Source organism: Phyllobates terribilis, unplaced genomic scaffold (genome assembly GCF_046119375.1).
Source record: "Phyllobates terribilis strain yellow unplaced genomic scaffold, ASM4611937v1 Scaffold_3__8_contigs__length_932513732, whole genome shotgun sequence".
Taxonomy (NCBI): domain Eukaryota; kingdom Metazoa; phylum Chordata; class Amphibia; order Anura; family Dendrobatidae; genus Phyllobates; species Phyllobates terribilis.
In genome coordinates, this window is record NW_027362763.1 from 322,598,928 (window position 1) to 322,619,594 (window position 20,667).

A 20,667-nucleotide genomic window follows, 5' to 3' on the forward strand; every position below is an offset into this window, starting at 1 on the left:
GAACTCCGCTCACTTCATGTACGTCACTGACAGCGTGGGAAAATTCTCCTGCACTCAGCACTTCAGCGTGAGAATTTTCCCACGCTGTCAGTGACGTGCATGAGGTGAGCTGAGTTCATTGGACATGACCTCACCTCATGTATGTCACTGACAGCGTGGGAGAATTCTCACGCTGAAGCGCTGAGTGCAGGAGAATTTTCCCACGCTGTCAGTGACGTGCATGAGGTGAGCTGAGTTCATTGGACATGAACTCGGCTCATCTGGATGACGTCACAGAGAGACACTGAGGAGCGCAAGCATGCCTGCGCTTCTCAGTGTCTGCGGGATGACAGGCTGGATGGCAGCTTTCTGCTGCGGTCCAGCCTGTCATCTCGATGTAGCAGAGCTGGAGCTGTCCTGGGAACCATCGAAAGGTAAGGATGAGGTTGCTTTATTATTTTTCTTTTATTGCAGGAGATCGTTGGCTTCAGCTGGAATGGGCGTGATGGTAAGTATGGTTTAATTTAGAACAATAAAGAATTGTGTCTTTATTTCAATTAAAGGACTTTACTCTGGGTGTTTGTGTTTTCTTTTAACTTTGACTATGGGGTTAGTAATGGGGGTGTCTTATAGACGCCTCTCCATTACTAACCTGGGCTTGATGTCAGCTGGCATTATAAGCTGACATCAACCCCAACCCTATTACCCCCTGCCACCGCACCAGGGCAGCGTGGAAGAGCGAGGCTAAGTGCCAGAATTGGCGCATCCTATGGATGCGCCATTTCTGGGGCGGCTGACGGCTGGTGTTTCTAGCCTGGGAGGGGGCCAATATTCATGGCACCCTTCCTGGGCTATTAATATCAGCCCCCAGCTGTCTGCCTAGCCTGTGCTAGCTATTAAATTAGGGGGGACCCCACGTCATTTTTTTGGGGGGGTCCCCCATTTTAATAGCTAGTAAAGGCTAGGTATTCAGCTGGGGGCTGATATTAGTAGCCTGGGAAGCTCCGTGGGTATTACCCCCTTCCCAGGCTTCAAACATTTGCCCCAGCTGTCTGCTTAACCTCCGCTAGAGCCTAAAATTAAGGGGAACCCCACGCCAATTTTTTTTTAAATAAATCCTTTATTTTAACACTAAATGACAAGTACAGTAATCAACACTGTCACTGTACTTCATATATATGTGACTGACATGTTTCTATCTATCTAATCTATGTGTGATTCTCTATTCCTTCTATTCTAAATTGTCGGGTACAGATGCTGAATTGCCGGCCGGCTTTCTTAAAGAGACGGTGCATGAAAACACTATTATTTTTTTAAATAAATCCTTTACACTAAATGACAAGTTCTGTAAGCAACACTGTCACTGTACTTCTTATATATGTGACTGACATGTTTCTATCTATCTAATCTATGTGTGAAGCTCTATTCTGTCTGTTATAAATTGTCGGGTACAGATGCTGAATTGCCGGCCGGCTTTTTTAAAGAGACGGTGCACGAAAACACTAATATTTTTTTTAATAAATCCTTTACACTAAATGACAAGTACAGTAAGCAACACTGTCACTGTACTTCATATATATGTGACTGACATGTTTCTATCTATCTAATCTATGTGTGAAGCTCTATTCTTTCTGTTGTAAATTGTCGGGTACCGGTGAATGCCGCTGATGAATTGCCGGCTTTTCATGTCATTCTACATTATTCTTAGTTGTTTTACTTCATGTAGAATTAACCTACAAGGAAAGAAAGGGTTTATTTTCATTCCGATATTTGTGTCCCATTGACTTGCATTGGTTTCCGGTATCGGAATCGGCGATATCCGATACTTTTTGGGTATCGGCCCGATCCAATCCGATACGATATTTCCTGATATCGGAAGGTATCGCTCAACACTAGTTGTAAGTGATCAAAATGTCATATCTATTTCAAAATTATATCAATAAAATCTCATACCGTTCCGTGTTTCAAAAAATCAAAACATTACAAATCTCAGAAAATGACAAACTAGATATGTGAACAAAACCAACAGAACTAAAGTTGTTACTAAACATAACATTTTTGTTGGTATATTCTATAGTTTTGACTGGAACTATCATCAATCCACCAGTTTTCATGTTCATGTACAGTATATATACTGGCTCTTTAGAAATCTAAAATCTTTTGGGCTGATTTATAAAAAATTAAGTCAGCTATTGTAATATTTGCCTAATTTTTTAAGAGTTGCAGAACCTTCATTTGGGCAAATCTATAGGCTTATGCGCTACATTCTGAAATCTACTTCAATTATGAGCTGTACTGAATTTCTTGTATACACCACTTTCTGGAGTTTATCTGTCAGGAATACCTGACCATATCCCTTTCAGCTAAGAAACGCCCATTTTTTCTTTAATAAAGTCAATAATTTTACAGTGTAATGTAAGTACAATATATGATCCAGAATTTGCCTGGAAAGACCATTTTATAAATGCACCATTTGCTGTTGTAGGCTTTAAAAGTGGCACATGCTGGGATATCTCTGTCTGAGCAAGAGGCATCTGTGGCATCACCTTTCACATCTCAAACAACAAATATTCAATGCGTTCCTGAGCTTATTAAGTATGTTTCTCATTGTGAACATATTCATATTGTTTCCTTGAATTACTCTTTGTTTCCTCTGCATTAGTCATGATAAATATTCTGCAGGTATGTATGAAATCCACAATTATAGTTTACATGCATTAATTTTGTCAACCATGACGCTTCTGGCTGAAATATGAGATGCCACCACCTTGCCCAATCCCTTATAATGAGATCACTAAATAGTTTTTGAATCTTATTTAAAGTTCTGCCAGAAAACAAATCATGAGTGATGAAGTGATAACTCTGTGGCTTCAAGAGTTGATTAGGAAAATGACATGTGAAGCAAATGGTTCATTAGTTTCACTAACCAGTTCCAAATAATCGTTTTCCTTAATTTTTGAATGTGGCTTGAAACATTAAATAATCTAATGATGGAATCTAGGAATATCATGTAATTCTGCCATTGTCATTTAGGCGAATGTCTAGTTTTGAAAATTGATAATTGTTGCCCTCCCATCAACAAACCTAGTTTAGATAATAACCTTTTTGGACTATGTAGGTGAACTCTAAAGCATACACATTATACTAATATTGGGCAAACCAGCTAATATTGACAGGTTCACCGACACTGTATTAGGGGAAACAGATTTGCGATTTCGGACTCACGATCGTATTGTCTGCCGGATACAAGTTTGGCTCTATCATATAGAACACAGGAGTGCTCAGTCGAACAAGCACTCCTGTGTTTGGGAGAGCTGGCCGAGATGGTTGTCGGCCAAATGATTGATTCTTCATTTGGTCAACAGCCATGTAATGTGTATGGTGGCCTTAAAGGGAATCTGTCACCACATTTGACCTATCTACACTATTAATATGGGCCTACAGATTATAGACTGCTGAAAAAAGTCATCCCTATATGCCTCATATCAGATGAGTGTAGCTGAGAAATCATCTTTTATCACTTTATGTAAATGACCTCTTCCAAGCAATGGGAAGGATGTTGTCCAGAAGATAACTCTGCCTCCGCACTTTAACTGGAATATATCTCGCCTCCCAACAGCATCACCCTGTCTCTTTATTGTCGGCCACTTTAGAGTCAGAGGAAATATTGTGGTTGAGCATAACTGTTGCCTTCTTTCCACTACAGTTTTCCACCCTTCTATGGGAACACACATCAAGTGTCTGCTGCGCAGATGCCATTCCCAATGTTCCAACAAGCTGATTAGACGTGCGCTGGAGAACACTGGGAATGGTACCTGTGCAGAATATCCCCAAAGAAGGGCAGAACACTGGGGAGCAAAGAAGAGAACAGTTATGTACATGTGCTAGAAGTTGGAGCCTAAAAAGCCCCAGTGGTCAGTGTGAAAATTACAAGATATCTATTTTTATTTTAAATACAGATTGAGACATGTCATAACAATAAATAAATTGCAAAAAAAGTTTTTAAAAGATATATTTACCACGTGAACCTGATTTAAACAGTACGTCATTTTCTGAAGATACTTTAGCTTCCCTTTGAGCATTTACTGTCAGATAGAGCTGGGGTCCTTTCTAATCAGTTGGGAATGTTCAAGCCATACCACCCCTTTAACTTCAGTGATGACGGAGATAGAATTAATCGGTATCAGTTGAGTCTGTGCTAGCATAATGAACTTCTGTTCTTCTGTGATTGTATAGGGAAGGTCGGGCTGCATTGGTCAGTTCTTTTGCTGTCTTCAAGTATGTAACACTGTACGCAATGATACAATTTATTTGTCTGCTACTACTCTACTGGGTAAGACACTCTATATTTCCTTTCACGGTCAGTTAATCATGTATACTATTTGTTGTTCTGTGTTGGTAAATCATACTTGGAAATTCACAGTGGAATATGCAAACAATGTAAGTTGAGTTGTGTGTTTGCTAAGTAAATGTTACTTGCCATGATGCACAATTTGTTGTTTAATAATCTTATCACATCTGATTTCATAAAATCTCAATCATATGACCCAATCAATTAAGAAAACTGTAATGTAGTAAATAGTACTTTTCTTCTCTTACAGCAACTAAAATCTGTGGGTCTGTACCAATACCTTATTCAGGACGTTGGAGTGACAGTGTTGGTTTGTTTGACAAGTATGTTAGTCACTTGCAAATGTATTAATTAACCAGTCAGAATTTGGTCTACTAATAGCCAATGACTGCTATTTCTTTCCTGCAATAATCAGCTGCTTGGAAATAATGGAAGTTCATAATAAAATGTACTGTATTTTTTGGACCATAAGATGCACTGGACCATAAGATGCTCCCCAAATTTTCAGGAGGAAAATAGGGAAAAAAATGTAATGCGTCAATTGAGGTTCCGTCTTACAGTCCAAATTCAGCTTACCGGCGGGGGGTAGGGTGCCGGTGGTGGTGGAGCGAGGTTACAGGAGATGCAATGCTGTGGGGTGATGCTGCGAGTCCCATCCCAGGCTGGTAGAAGGGGGTGTTCGGTGGTGCTCGGCAGTACTCGGGAGTGCGGGGGCCCTGCCAACATTTGTGAAAGCCTCCACACTTACATGGTTTCATTGAGGCGGTCTCCAGGAAAATTGCCGCTGGAGGCGGCGCTTGCACAGATTGAGATCCCTCTGCCGAATACTCCCTTCTTCCCTTCTACCAGCCTGGGATGGGACTCGCAGCATCACCCCACAGCATTGAGCCCTGCCGAGCACCAGCCTGGGCTCGCAGCATAGCCCCCCAGCGTTGCACCTCCAAACACGCCCTCCTGCAAGCCCAGGGCCAGCATTAACACCCGACTCCTTCCGTCACCAGGAGTCATGCACAAAAACGGTCTGACATTCATCAGAGTTTGATGAGTGTGTCAGCTTTTACCATCCGTGATTGATCAAGGTTTCATCAGTTATTCGCAGATTAAAAAAACATTGATGGCAGTTTTTCATGTTTTTCCTTTCATTTTTTTCATGGACCTATACACTTGCATTGGCGATCTAACACAGAGATCAACATTGGCTAAGTCTTTGTGCTTTTGTAATGACCACTCAGTCAGAGGAAAAAAATCAGAAATGAGAATTACCCCTTAGGATATAATTGGTACAGGTGTGAAAATATCTTAAATCTTGTGGAACTTTTTGTGAAAAGTATTATTGGCACCTGATTGGTGTCCAAAGGTGATTCGGAACAATAATGCAAGCAAAAAAAGGGTTACAAAGGATTGAATGAACAATAAAATTTGAACATATTTTTGTAGTTTTGTTTCATGAAAGAGAGAATCTTTATCTTTATCTCAATCTATTATGATGTATGGATTCATGCTAATTTTTGGATCACCACTTTAACATTGATTTAAATGCATCAATTGATATTATTTTTATCATGTTTATCTGTGGAATTGTATTTTATGCAACAATTTGTTGTAAACTTTAGCGCTTGTGAATCCTAACCATCACCTGTTCATTTGAAGCGCTTGTGCTTCGATGCGTGGTTTTACTTATTTGTTGTGTTTAAAGGTTACAATCATATCTCTTTCTTTGTTTCTATAAATGTTTTTGTTTTTTTAATCAATGTTGGTGACATCTAACTATTATGATTATTATTTTTTCTCTAGCATATCTTCAGTTTTTAAGGCATATATTGTTGGGAGTATAAGGCAAATATACCAGTTTACTAGGTCTTGCTTGTTACCGCTTGCATGTATGTGAATAACAGTACATTTTTCCTTCCATATGGATATTGTGAATATCTCAGACACACGGCAGATGACCCCCAAAGGGGCAGGTAGTTGGAATGGCCACGAATGGATAGACTTGGCTAGTACTGGCAGGAACACTGGAGGAGAAGGCAGGTGTAGACCGGTATGGCTAATATACAGACTGGCAAGGCAGGTGCAGGCAGGTACGGCTGGTATACAGACTGGCAGGGCTGGTGCAGGCAGATATGTCTAATATACAGACTGGCACGGCAAGTGCAGGCAGATACAGCTGGTATACAAATGGGCACGGCATTTACAGGCAGGTATGGCTGGTATACAGGCAGGCACAGGCAGATAAACACAGGTACTGGAAGATAAACCAGGACAGGGGTCCTGAGAACTAGGAAGCATGCAAATAAGCAGACAATACACATGGCTCAGGCACCTCCCAACAAGTGGAGGTGCCTTAAATAATAGGTGTCTCCAAGCCATAGGCTGAGGACTCTTTATGACGGTGTGTGCTGTCTCTTTAAGAGACTGGGAGCGCTCGTGCCCTAAGTGCAGTGCCCAGGTGTGCACAGACCTCAGAAAGCAGCAAGAGGGGGAGGAAGGGCAGGATGAGGGCCATGGCTATGAATGAGTTGGCATCCCAGCCGAGGGTGAGGAGGATGGAGAGCATGCAGGGACTCCGGCTCTACAAGTACACGCACAATTACACAGGTTTTGGCAATAAAAAAAATTAATGGGAGGGTTTTTTGGATAAGAAATGTGAGCTGTGAGAGTATGCGCTAACAATGGATATATACTGCCCAGAAACGTTAATAGGCTCAACTGTTTCAATGAAACAACAAAGAGTTTCAGTTTGATGCCTTGCATAAGCCACTGTGTAGGTGCCACATCAATATTACCACATCATCTACATATAATCACATACTGTAGAACATTGACTGTGACAACAAAAGGAGGTAGAAATTTGCCTTTATATGGTATCAGGGCTTTTGTTTAAATGCTTACAAAGTTACATTCCTATTCAACCAATGCACACATACTCCTACTTGCTCACTAATTAGAAGAATCAATATTAATATTAGAGCACTTAAGCCTCAGCATAATAAATAAGCTTATGTTTTATTTATAGGGCTGCACTGTTTTAGTATTTAATTACCTTAGTACTGTAATTCTTTAGTAAAGAATACCATCAGCAGGCGAGTCAGGCTGCACCCATTTATTCATACTGGACAATAACTTTGTAGAGAATTTGAACAGTGGCCACCAATTGATTGTTACATTCTTATGGTGGTTTATTGTCAACAACCAGAACTTTTGAAATAATACCATGTGTTCTGATTTGATACAGTCTTATGTGAAGGTCTATGAGCTCAACAGTGATAATACAATGGGTCCTTTGTAAGGTATTGCACATTTTCATAGTACAGTCATGTAATATAGTCAGGATAATGTTGCGTCAGAGCATTTTGCCAGGAGTTTACTTTAAAAAACAACAACAAATTAACACTTCATGACAATCTGGTCTGAATTTGAGGAGACCTGATCTAGCTTTGCTGGGGTCTAACAGTTAATTGACATGAACATATGTTAAATGTTGCACATTAATTTTATTGTACCTTTTTCTCTACCTATCTTATAACAGTGAGTTTAACACAAGCTTATCCAAAACTGGCTCCATACAGACCTCCAGCACAGCTCATATCACCTCCTCTCCTGTTATCTGTGATGTTTAACATTCTTCTAAATATGGCCATTCAGATCTGTGCCTTTGTAATTGTACAGAAGCAGCCATGGTACAGCACATCTAACTACAGGTATATTCCCATTGACCAGGGGCATAGCTTGTTGTCGGGGAGGCACCAACAAGCTGCTTAGGCAGCATAATGATAATTAGATACAAGTTGAAAGTGTGTATGTTTTTCCTCAGTTACAGAAAGCCTAGCTTCATCTCTGCATATCCAAAATACAATCTTAGCTTATGTTAAAGCACCACTCCAGTGTTCTTTTTATTTGCAGTGCAGGATTGGTGTCACTAAGTTACCTGCACTTAGTCTTAGGCTAAGTGCCCACGAAGCAGAAATGCTCTGGATTTTTTCTTCATCTCCCTGGCAGGAAAAACGCATGTGGATTTTACATGCATTTTTCCTGCCAGGTAGAAACGTTTGTCAAGAGTTTTTGCACACATTTCCGCATGCGGGTTATCAAGCACTTTTCCAAGCGATTTTAGCATCACTTGGAAAAGTGCTTGACAACTTGGTCACACTATATAATTCCATGCAACCTTCATGGATTTATAAAGTGTGACCAAGTTAATAGTTAAAAAAAAGAATAAAAATGGTAAAAAAACAAAAAAACAAAAACATTATACTCACCTTCTGATGGCCCCTGGTCTCCTGTACGGTGCGTCCGGTGTCTTTGGCGGCTCGCGGTGGTGTAAAAGGACCTTCCATGACGTCATTTAATCATGTGACAGGTCACGCGACCGCCGACATCAGCGGTCGCGTGACCTGTCACATGATTAAATGACGTCATGGAAGGTCCTTTTACACCACCGCGAGCCGCCAAAGACACCGGACGCACCGTACAGGAGACCAGGGGCCATCAGAAGGTGAGTATAATGTTTTTTTTTATTTTAATTATTTTTTAACTACAGGTACTATGGTACCCGGGCCTGGAAGAGTGTCTCCTCTTCTCCAGACCAGGTATTTTAGGACATTTCTCGCAGAACCGTTTAACCAATGTGAAGTGAAGACCCAGTTTGGAGCCAACTTATCTGTTATTTTAGTCAAAGTGTTATTAGATAAAAATTGAGATTTGATGTCTAATGTAGACCTATTTTCTCAAATAGAGCTAAGAGGCCTGTGCTACTGTGTAAATTATGCAAATTATATATTCATCTATGGCTGTTAAGTAGACCCAGTCTGCAGAGTAAAGATGGTTGCCTATACTCTGTGAATGTCTACGGTGAGACTGTTCTTAACCGAGCACTGCCTGCTTTAAGTTGTACTTTTATTATAGCTAGGCTTTAGACTTACCTCGTACTCTACTGTTCATGCTCCCCTACACATTAGATGGTTACTGGCCAAACGATGCTTCGGCCAATCGTTTGCCTGACAGCCATCTCAGCTGGCTCTCCCATACACAGAACCACTCATTCACTCTCTTCTTCTCTGAGACATCTCTGCTGATTGCTTTATTCTGCTGAAGATAAGTTATCGGTAGTCCGAAATCGGACATACCTGATCAACATCTTCCTTGACAATCAGTTGGCTGTAGCCCCATTAGACATTAGTGTTGGCTGAACCCATAAATCTCTGCAGGGGCGGCCGACATTAGTCTAATATAAATGGTGGGGGGCCTTTAGAATCTCTTCTTATTACATTGCAAACAAATCCAAGAACGACAAGATATTAGAAAATAAAAGCCATTGCCTAGTATAGTAATTTAGGTACTGTATATAATAGGTCCACTTGTATAATAATCTTCAGTTATTTATACAATTGTGCTAAAAGTTTACATACCCCTGCAGAATTTTTGCTTTCTTGGCCTTGTTTCAGAGAATATGAATGATAAGAATAAAACACTTTCTCCACTCATGGTTATTTATTCGCTGAAGCCATATATTGTCAAACTACTGTGTTTTCTCTTTTTAAGTCTTAATGACAACCAAAAACATCCAAATGACCCTGATCAAAAGTTCACATACCCTGTGATTTTGGCCTGATAACATGCACAGAATTTGACACAAATGGGTTTGAATGGCTACTAAAGGTAATATCCTCACCTGTGACATGTTTGCTTGTAATCAGTGTGTGTGCATAAAAGATGAGTGAGCTTCTGGGATCCAGACAGACTCTTGCATCTTTCATCCAGTCACTGATGTTTCTGGATTGTGAGTCATGGAGAAAGCAAAAGAATTGTCAACGGATCTACGGGAAAAGGCAGTTGAACTGTATCAAAACAGGAAAGTGATACAAAAAGATATCCAAAGAATTGATAATGCCAGTCAGCAGCATTCAAACTGTGATTAACAAATGGAAAATCAGGGGCTATGTAAAAACCAAACCACGGTCAGGTAGACCAACAAAGATTTCGGCCACAACTGCCAGAAAAATTGTTCGGGGTGCAAAGAAAATCCCACAAAAACCATCAGCTGAAATTCAGGACTCTCTGAAAACTAGCAGTGTGTTTCAAGATGCACAGTAAGGAAGCACTTGAAGAAAAATGGGCTGTATGATCGAGTCACCAGAAGAAAGCCATTACTGTGCAAATGCCACAAAGTATCTCGCCTACAATATGCCAAACAACACAAGCCTCAAAACTTCTGGCACAAGGTAATTTGGAGTGATGAGACCAAAATTGAACTTTTTGGCCACAACCATAAACGTTACATTTGGAGAGAGGTCAACAAGGCCTATGATGAAAGGAACACCATTCCTACTGCAAAGCACGGAAGTGGATTGCTGATGTTTTGGGTATGTATGAGCTACAAAGGCACAGGAAACTTGGTAAAAGTTGAAGGAAAGATGAATGCAGCACGTTATCAGCAAATACTGGAGGCACATTTGCACTCATCAGCCCGGAAACTGCGCATGGGACGTACGTGGACGTTCCAACATGACAATGATCAAAAAAACAAGGCCAAGTCGACCTGTCATTGGCTACAGCAGAACAAAGTGAAGGTTCTGGAGTGGCCGTCTCAGTCTCCTGACCTCAATATCATTGAGCCACTCTGGGGAGATCTCAAGCACGCAGTTCATGCTAGACACCCCAGGAATTTACAGGAACTGGAGTTTTTTTTGCCAAGAAGAATGGGCAGCTTTACCATCTGAGAAAATAAAGAACCTCATCCACAACTACCACAAAAGACTTCAAGCTGTCATTGATGTTAGAGGGGGGCAATATGACGCGCCCCCTGGGCCGTGGGGATACCAGGAGTTGGGCCTTGTAGATGCTGGGGGTTGTAGTCACCGTGGCGGTGACCCGGTCCGTGACCTAGGGCGGTCAAACCAGGGGTAGTCTATGTGTATCTGTTTTAAATAGTCCGACTACGCCACCTGTGGAATGCGGTTATTTGGGAACCGCCGCTGCGGAGCAGTCCGCTGAAGCTGGTGGTATGTGCAGCAAGGTAATGCAACTCCCCGCAGGAAGAGTGTAGCTTCAAGGCAGCGTGTATGGATGATGGTGGTGATGGTGCAATGTGCCTCGGTGCAATAATGATCACAGAGTCCAGATAATGCAGTCCCAGATCCTTTACTCACGGTTTAAGCAGTTCCACTTACAGGGCCAGTGTAAGAGCCCACGGCATCCTGTGCTCACGCAGTAAGGGGCTCGGTCGACCCTCAGGTATCTCTGGAGCATTTAGCAGGACCCCCTTTTGTGTGTCCTCTCTGGCCTCTCTCCTCGTACTTCACACCTAGCGGCACCTCTGTCCAGTGTCCTCGGGCCTTGGTGGGTGATGTGTGTTCCATCCCCTGACCCTATGTGGCTACTTTCCTAGTGGCTGATGTGGACGGCCTGCTGTACTTGAAGTGCTGCAGCCTCCGGTTCCCAGTTGAGCCCTGTAGTCTCTGCTGGTTGAGGGATCCGGTTCCCTTCTTCTGGCCTGACCCCCCTACCTCCTGGCAGCAGCGGGCGTGCGGGTGGCTTGCTGCACGGCCCGTACCCCTAGGGTCCCTTCGGTTCCTGTCCTGGAGCCTTCCTGCTCCCTCTTTCCCCTCTTCTCTCCCTTCAGGCTCACGCCTCTTGACTAGGCCTGCCTGTGGAGCAGAGCACGTACAGAGCCCCTGCTCCTGACACTGACTCCTCTGACTGACCACACTAAACTTAGATGGTTCCCATACTTATACTCCTACTCCAGTGCTCCCAGGATCTACGTCCTCCACCCATCCACTACCTATTTCCCTCTCTCTAGGTGGTTCCCCTCACTCCAGCCAGGGATCAGGGACTGTGCTCTCCCATAGGAGCAATCTCGCCCTGTCCCCCGGAAATGTGGTGTAGTGGATGTAGTGTTAGGGTCCTGAGCCGTACTCCTTCCTTACCTGAGAGTGAGATACCACACCTCTGGATGAGATGCAATAACTCTGTGGCGACTGAACCCTCAGGGGCGCCACAAATACATGTTATGAAGAACTGGGTATGTGAACTTTTGATCAGGGTCATTTGGATATTTTTGGTTGTCATTAAGATTTAAAGAGAAAACACAGTAGTTTGACAATAAATGACTTCACCCAACCAATAACCATGAGTGGAGAAAAAGATTTTTTGTTATCATTCATATTCTCTGAAACAAGGCCAAGAAAGCAAAAATTCTGCAGGCGTATGTAAACTTTTGAGCACAACTCTATAACATATTCCACAGCGCTTATATAAGTTATATCTAGATAATCCCTACATAAAAAGCTGAGCATCATTGAGTATATTTCTTTGTTTACCTTGTACTGATCCTAAATTATAGTGTACATTATAGTCCACAGCTACATTCATAATTCTGTATAACTTACAGCTCAAATCAAGCACTATTCTCTACTGACTTAATGTCTGCATAGTTTTCTGGAGATTTCCATTCAGAGAAATGTATCATTTCCACTATACTCTGATGTAAAAAAAAAAAATAATAATGTCCCACCTTAGTGAAGATGCTCAGCATAGCCACTACAGATGTTTCTGTGGACATTTTTGTTTGCTGTTTCCATTAGCAATCAGTAAAAATAAAAATGTGCCGTACTTGCATAATATGCAGATCAATACACTTCACTAGAGATTTGTAAGCATATCTGGTCACACAGGAGTACACGTTTCGTGTTTTGGGAGCAAAGTGATTTTCCTCACATACAGAGCTGTGGAGTCGGTAAGCCAAACCTCCAACTCCGACTCCGATTCCTCAATTTCCATGACACTGACTCCAACTCCAACTCCGCGACTCCGACTCCCTCATACATGGCTCATGTTTAAGTGATAAATTTACTGTAGCTCAGATTAATCTCAGCTAAAAGTCTAGACCCTTAGATCAGGAATAGGACAGACATTTATAGGACATTTCATAACTTTCCCAAATTCTTATAAAAAATATTCCCCACAAACTGCATTGAACTACTGTACCCAATTTATTATATATTTTAAGAGTTGGAGTCGGTCCATTTTACACCGACTCTGATTCCGACTCCACCAAATTTGACATCGACTCCGACTCCACAACTCCACAGCCCTGCTCACATATTGGTATTTTGAGAAGTTTTCATTTGGATACTCTACTGTCATAGATAAATCATAATAATTGTCTGATTTGTATTATTCTTATGTTTATGGGATTATTTCTTTGCTCTGTTATAGTGCTTGTGTAGCTAGTACTAGTAATTTCAGCTTTACAAATGGGAGCACAGAATTTCCGGAATATTCTGAGTATGAGAGCTATGAAACCACAACACTGTGGTCGGTAACAACTATTAGCTGTGTGGTTGTTGCTTTTGTGTTCTCCAAGGGAAAACCATTCCGAAAACCTATATATACTAACTGTAAGTATAAAGAACTTTGGAACAAGTAAAACAAATATGATTTTGAAAAAAGGCCTCGATTCATCAAAACGATTTTACTAGAATTCTGGTATAAATTGTTTTGAAAAGTTGCTACATTTTTGCACAACAGTGAGCTGCACAAAAATGATGCAACTTTTGGTGTTTTCACCCCAGTTTCACCAGCTGTGACAAAATGGGTGAACCTGTGATGGGATGGGGGTGTGACACCACAGCATGTCTAAATCATGAAGAGCTATAGCACTCCTTATGACAGACATCTAACTATAGTCAATGACTTGAGTAAGACTTGTGACGAGTAGCATGAAGGCGCACGCCACTTATCAAACAATCAAGGGCTTGCACCTATAATGACTCAGGAGCATCTGACTCCAGCATGTCCCTTGCTGCCGTGAAAATAACTGGTCTTGATGAATCGGGGTCAAAATTATTTGCATGAAAAGATGTATGTTGAAAGCTCTTCAAGTACTTTATTAGTTAATACTCAAACTACATTCTGACCATGAGTAATAGTAAGAGTTAAGTGGATCAATCCATGGAAGATCAAATTCAAGTCAAATCTCCTGAAGTTCGTGGTCTCACTTGAATTCAAACATTTTGAGATTCAATTTGCAGTTCACAAAAAAAGAATCCCTGCCAGACACCTTTACCCATACTGCAGAAGCATCATTTTGTGCTGCCACTTGGTCCTCCCAATAATGCCCTGTTGCTATAACCTCTTACGGATTATCATACCTTATACAGTGGTGGCCAGTACCTGGGCCATCACAGTTTCGAATGGAGCACAGTTTATATGGCAGAGTTGTTTTCCATCTCTAGAGTTACTGGATAAGTCCCTCTCTCTTTGTAATGTGTAAGCTCTTATAATCGGCAGGGTCCTTTCTCGCTCTCTCTTCTGTATTGTGTATGCTTTAATGGCCATTGGAGTGTTTACTCACTCTTTCTCTCTACTGCAGTGTGTAAGCTCTTTTGTTCAGCATGGTTATCTCTTTCATCTCTCCCCTACATGTATTTTCTGAGCAATTACAAGTTTTCCAGCATTGAGATTCACGTAAATTTATTTGTCACAAAACAAATTTTGGGAGAAATACACCCAAAACCCATAGATCTATAATTTGCCTTGTCGATGGATTCTGTAACCATGCTATGAATTTGAAATTTTAACCATTTTTATTTGGATTACTGTTATTCACCAATAAAGAAAATATATATTTTTTTAAAAAGTTTATGAAGCAGGATTTTCTACCTCTTCCTGCTTCTTAATCACACATACAACATACAGTTATATGAAAAAGTTTGGGCACCCCTATTAATCTTAAGCTTAATGTTTTATAAAAATTGGTGTTTTTGCAAGAGCTATTTCAGTTTGATATATGTAATAACTGTTGGACACAGTAATGTTTCTGCCTTGATATGAGGTTTATTGTACTAACAGAAAATGTGCAATCTGCATTCAAACAAAATTTGACAGGTGCATAAGTATGGGCACCTCACCAGAAAAGTGACATTAATATTTAGTAGATCCTCCTTTTGCAAAAATAACAGCCTCTAGTTGCTTCCTGTAGCTTTTAATGAGTTCCTGGATCCTGGATGAGGGTATTTTTGACCATTCCTCTTTACAAAACAATTCCAGTTCAGTTAAGTTTGATGGTCGCCGAGCATGGACAGCCCTCTTCAAATGATCCCACAGATGTTCAATGATATTCAGGTCTGGGGACTGGGATGGCCATTCCAGAACATTGTAATTGTTCCTCTGCATGAATGCCTGAGTAGATTTGGAGCGGTGTTTTGGATCATTGTCTCGCTGAAAGATCCATCCCCTGCGTAACTTCAACTTTATCACTAATTCTTGAACATTATTGTCAAGAATCTGCTGATACTGAGTGGAATCCATGCATCCCTCAACTTTAACAAGATTCCCGGTGCTGGCATTGGCCACACAGCCCCAAAGCATGATGGAACCTCCACCAAATTTTACTGTGGGTAGCAAGTGTTTTTCTTGGAATGCTGTGTTTTTTTGCCACCATACATAACGCCTTTTTGTATGACCAAACAACTCAATCTTGGTTTCATCAGTCCACAGGACCTTCTTCCAAAAAGAAATTGGCTTCTCCAAATCTGCTTTTGCATTCCTCAGCCGACTCTGTTTGTGGCGTGATTGCAGAAACGTCTTCTTTTGCATCACTCTCCCATACAGCTTCTCCTTGTGTAAAGTGCATTGTATAGTTGACCGATGCACAGTGACACCATCTGCAGCAAGTTGATGCTGCAGCTCTCTGGAGGTGGTATGAGGATTGTCCTTGACTGATCTCACCATTCTTCTTCTCTGTCTTTCTGATGTTTTTCTTGGCCTGCCACTTCTGGCCTTAACAAGAACTGTCCCCGTGTTCTTCCATTTCCTTACTATGTTCCTCACAGTGGAAACTGACAGGTTAAATCTCTGAGACAGCTTTTTGTATCCTTCCCCTGAACAACTATGTTGAATAATCTTTGTTTTCAGATCATTTGACAGTTGTTTTGAGGAGCCCATGATGCCACTCTTCAGAGGAGATTCAAACAGGAGAACAACTTGCAAGTGGCCACTTTAAGTAGCTTTTCTCATGACTGCATACACCTGACTATGAAGTTCAAAGCTCAATGAGGTTACAAAACAAAAAAAAGTGCTTAAGTAAGTCAGTAAAAAGTAGGTAGGAGTATTTAAAACAAGAAAATGATAAGGGTGCCCATACTTATGCACCTGTCAAATTTTGTTTGAATGCAGATTGCACATTTTCTGTTAGTACAATAAACCTCATTTCAAGGCAGAAACATTACTGTGTCCAACAGTTATTGCATATATCAAACTGAAATAGCTGTTGCAAAAACACCAATTTTAAGAAAACATTAAGCTTAAGATTAATAGGGGTGCCCAAACTTTTTCATATAACTGTATAAGCCGAGAGAAGATAAAAAAAAATCAAAACAAAACATAAAAACAGAGGATCCATCAATTTGTTGTACGTCCCATAAAAGGGTCTCATCACTAATAATAAATACAATTCCGTAGCAAAGATATAATTAATATGCACCTATCCATATCAACACATAGTGAGAATTCCATTATCTGATATCATGTTGATAAGTATCCGACTCCCCTAATAAAAAAACACCTTGATAAGGGTTTCACATTCTTCATCAGGAAATTTTATCCTTGGGGCACCCTTTTTCCCCTTTGTATGTGCCATTGGACAATTACATTTACCAGGACTTTGAAAAGGTTTGAGCACACCATCACGTTTGAAATACCATTTTGGAGTGAATATTGTATGCAAATGCTTTAAAGGGATTGCTCCACAGACCTCAATCCTATTACCCATGGTTACTGCCGTGTTCTTCCTTCTGGCACCAACTTCTTAAGACCTTACCTGTCCACTTTTAGCAGCAGGTTGTCCAGACTAAACTAGGACATTTTCTGGTTGCCCTGCTTGATGCCTATTTGTCAAATTTTATATACCAAAACTATTCACATGGGTCCTCAAGAGGATCCCCATCACATGATAGAATCCTCTCTTAAGCTGATTAGAGACATACATCTCTCAATTAACAATTGTAGATCAAGTACAGAATATGCCGCTTCATGGTGTATTGTTATAGGCCCTGAGATTAAGAGCACAAATAAATTATATGTATTAACAAAATATCATTGTCTTTCCTAATTTTACAGATATTTTTTTCATTCTTCTACCAATACAATTAGCAGTTTGTATTTTTATTCTATTTGCTGATATTGAACGCATATATAGAGGCTTACAAGTGAGTATTGCAGTAAATAATAGTAATAATAATAATATCTTTTATTATATTCATTTACTGTAGACCTGGAATTTTCACTGAACTGAAAATAATGGCATTTTTATACTATATTTACTGTCATTAATGTAAAAAATACATTATTGGTACATTTCAGTATGTTATGCACTGCTAAAAAACTGAAATTAAAAAAACAAGAAGGAAAGGTTGTGGAGTTATGGAAATTGCAGAATTGATAGACATGTTAATAATACGCAAATGATGAATAAATGGAAACACAATTTCCAAAACATCAAAATTTATACACTATTCACTATTAGCATCACGTACATAAACTCCTTGGCATGCTATTAAAGGGAATCTGTCACCACTTTGAAGTTATCAGACCTCTATTATGGCCATACTGGGTATAGAAAAATAAATCTATACTTACCTGTATGGCTCTCCCCGCCTATGTGTTTATTATTCCCCCAAATCCCCGCCTGTATGCTTAATTATCATATCCCCCCCTCCCCTGCACAGCCCTGTGACGTGCACTGTGCTCCCTGACTTCCCAGACATGCGCACAGCTCCGCTCACATAGAGCGCACTTTGCTTCATCCCATCCCCTCTCTCTGTGCACTGCGCTGCAGGTTTCTATTGCGCAGGCGCCGGGGAGTCACTGTCACTTCCTGGCGCCTGCGCAATAGATTCCTGCGCAACACCCCCCCCACTGCAGGGGGCATATTTATTAATTGTGCAGGGGGGCTATTCATTATTCATTATTTCCATGTTTTTATCATTTACATATCTGTTAGGAGGGCGGTTGCAGACAACTTTATTATAATGGAACGCAACAGACCCCGGGGTCCGCGATGCAGCCTGGTGGACTGCTGCCGAACACTTTCCGGGTGAAAAGAAAAGCAACCAACTTAAATGATAAACCCTTCCGTGTTTCTGCACACAGGAACGGGTATAGTGGTTCGCTCTATCTCCGTTATCTGCACGGGAGATGCGCGACCGGGGAAGTAGCTGTAGCCCTGTTAACTACACAGGGACTACACTGGCGGAGCTAGGATGCGTGTGTTACTACGCCGACGGGTACACGTGCCTCCAACCAGCGTGCTACCGGACTGAAGGGTATTACTCCACGTGGCTGACAGGCGATAGTCGTGGACAGGATGTCTGCAGGCTGCTCGGGGTGTTAGGCGACCCCTTTGGCAGATCCAAGCTGCAAGACGGAGCTACCTGCCTATTTCCACTAGCCTGCCTATAGAAACTACGTGGAACACAGTCGTCCACACAACAGTATCACTTGCTCAATGATCAGAGCGCGCCGCCATGTTTGTGGGTGGGTCTTTTAAAGTCTAAGCCCTGCCCACCTTCGCACTATTGGTGGCGTCACCCGCGACCAATCAGGCGGTGCCAGGTCACCGGACATGATCAGTACGGAGAATCCTGGACTTAGGCTCCAACAGCCCTGTCTCCCTCAGCAACCTATGCTTAACATTGCTAGGCACAAATACCCAAGAGACAATCTGTACATCTTGTGGACCAGCTAGGTGTTTGGGTTGATGATGATGCTGAGCAGCATCAGCCCTGGCTGGACTGAAATGGAAGACCACAGAAGGCTCTGGACCCATTTCAAATCCAGCAACAGCCCAACAGCTAGCACATATCACTAAAGAAAGGGGCTGGAAGCAAGGGAAGCTGGATGGAAGCCCCACATGACCGGGATGGGCCACAAGGGTGCCATTTTTGAGATAAAGGATCAGGATTGGGTATTAGAGCAGAGGGGCGGGCAGTTGGTGGTGGGAGGGTGAGTATATCAAGAAAAAGTGCGGGAAATTAGTCAGTCCGGCAGGGAAGTTACAGGAGAAAGTTCACAAAAAAAAAAAATTTTAATAACCGCTCACCCATTGTTCTGGACACTGACCGGGCGTAATGGAGACCGTGGAATCTCTGTTTAGCAGACTGTGGGATGCAGCTCGATCCAGGCGTGGAGGGTGGCTGGAGGCACAGCTTGAAGGGTTGCTGCATGGCTCATCCGAGGAATCGGCGGCGGGGTCAGGAAGGATGGCAAGGAGTACGCGGCCCCCCGAGAGGCTTTTGCCAGAGACTCCCACGTGCCGCAGACGCAGGCTGCGGAGCCCCTCATGGGACCCTGAGCCAGGTGAGCCCGGCGGCGGAACCCCCTGCCGCCGCGCTCGCCGCTGCAGGAATCCGCCCAGCCGGCCTGTGGGTGCTTCCGTCAGCGGATCGCAAGCTGGGTCTGTACCGAGGGCCCCACCGGAAGTGCGGCCTGCTCCGGCGGCGCGCCGCAATAATAGAGCCCGAGCCGCGCCGGAAGCAAGGCCCACACTAGAGCCGCGTCACCAGTCCGGGGGCGTGGCTTCGCCGGAAGTTCGGCCCGCGTCTCTTCCTGTGCCTGCGGCACGTGACCGGGCCGTACAGGAAGTTGTGGGGCAGCGATGACGCTGGCCCCCGCAACCAGGGCCAGCAGCAGCTCAGGGCGGAGGACGGCCGTTAAAAAAAAAAAGGGGCCAGGAGGAGCAGCAGCGCGGCAGGCACACCTGGCGATGTACCAGTCGGGGTGCCTGCCAGTCAAATTGACCGTGGAGGACAGTATGGCGTTTTTTCGGGCAGGCAGCAGCAGTTTGAAGACCAGTTGCCTGGCCCCAGTCACCGGAGTCACGGTAGCAGAGCGGCGGGCAGCAGCATGGAGCTGCCTGGCTGCCCCCCCCACAGATCAGCATGGACTGGGCTGGGGGGCCCGGGTCCAGAGGTCGTGCTGGATCACGGACGGCAGGAAGGATCTGTGCAGAAACGGGCAGCAGACGAGCTGCGGGGGCATCAGCACATGCTCAGGTCCCCCCTGGTGACGAGGAGGCCCGGGGCGCGGGCCTTGAGCAACAGCGAGAGGGAGGAGTGGAATACGGAGAGGATCAGGATGACCCAAGGAATCGGCACGACTCAGGACGTACGGCTGGCAGGGACACAGCACCTGCGCAGCTCCGTGAGTATGCGTCTATGTATGGTTTGTCACCCACGGGGTCGGTAGCGGATGGGGTAGGGGATAGGCAGTTGGCAGGGCCCTGTGGTGTAAATGTTAGGGGGAGGCGTGGTTCAGATGTCGTGGGGCTCAGGGAT

General features: G+C 42.9%; 1 protein-coding gene across 3 annotated transcripts in view; it reads left to right on the plus strand.

The window, feature by feature from the left end:
- The window catches only part of LOC141259321 (probable cation-transporting ATPase 13A4), a 308,876-nt gene that overhangs the window by 258,072 nt on the left and 30,137 nt on the right, over positions 1 to 20,667 (plus strand). For all 3 annotated transcript variants that reach the window (XM_073675076.1, XM_073675077.1, XM_073675078.1), the window contains 6 exons: positions 2,465 to 2,574; positions 4,216 to 4,312; positions 4,581 to 4,653; positions 7,860 to 8,031; positions 13,550 to 13,731; positions 17,453 to 17,541. In XM_073675076.1, coding sequence (XP_073531177.1) covers positions 2,465 to 2,574; positions 4,216 to 4,312; positions 4,581 to 4,653; positions 7,860 to 8,031; positions 13,550 to 13,731; positions 17,453 to 17,541 — 723 coding nt within the window. The remainder of the gene's footprint in view (positions 1 to 2,464; positions 2,575 to 4,215; positions 4,313 to 4,580; positions 4,654 to 7,859; positions 8,032 to 13,549; positions 13,732 to 17,452; positions 17,542 to 20,667) is intronic.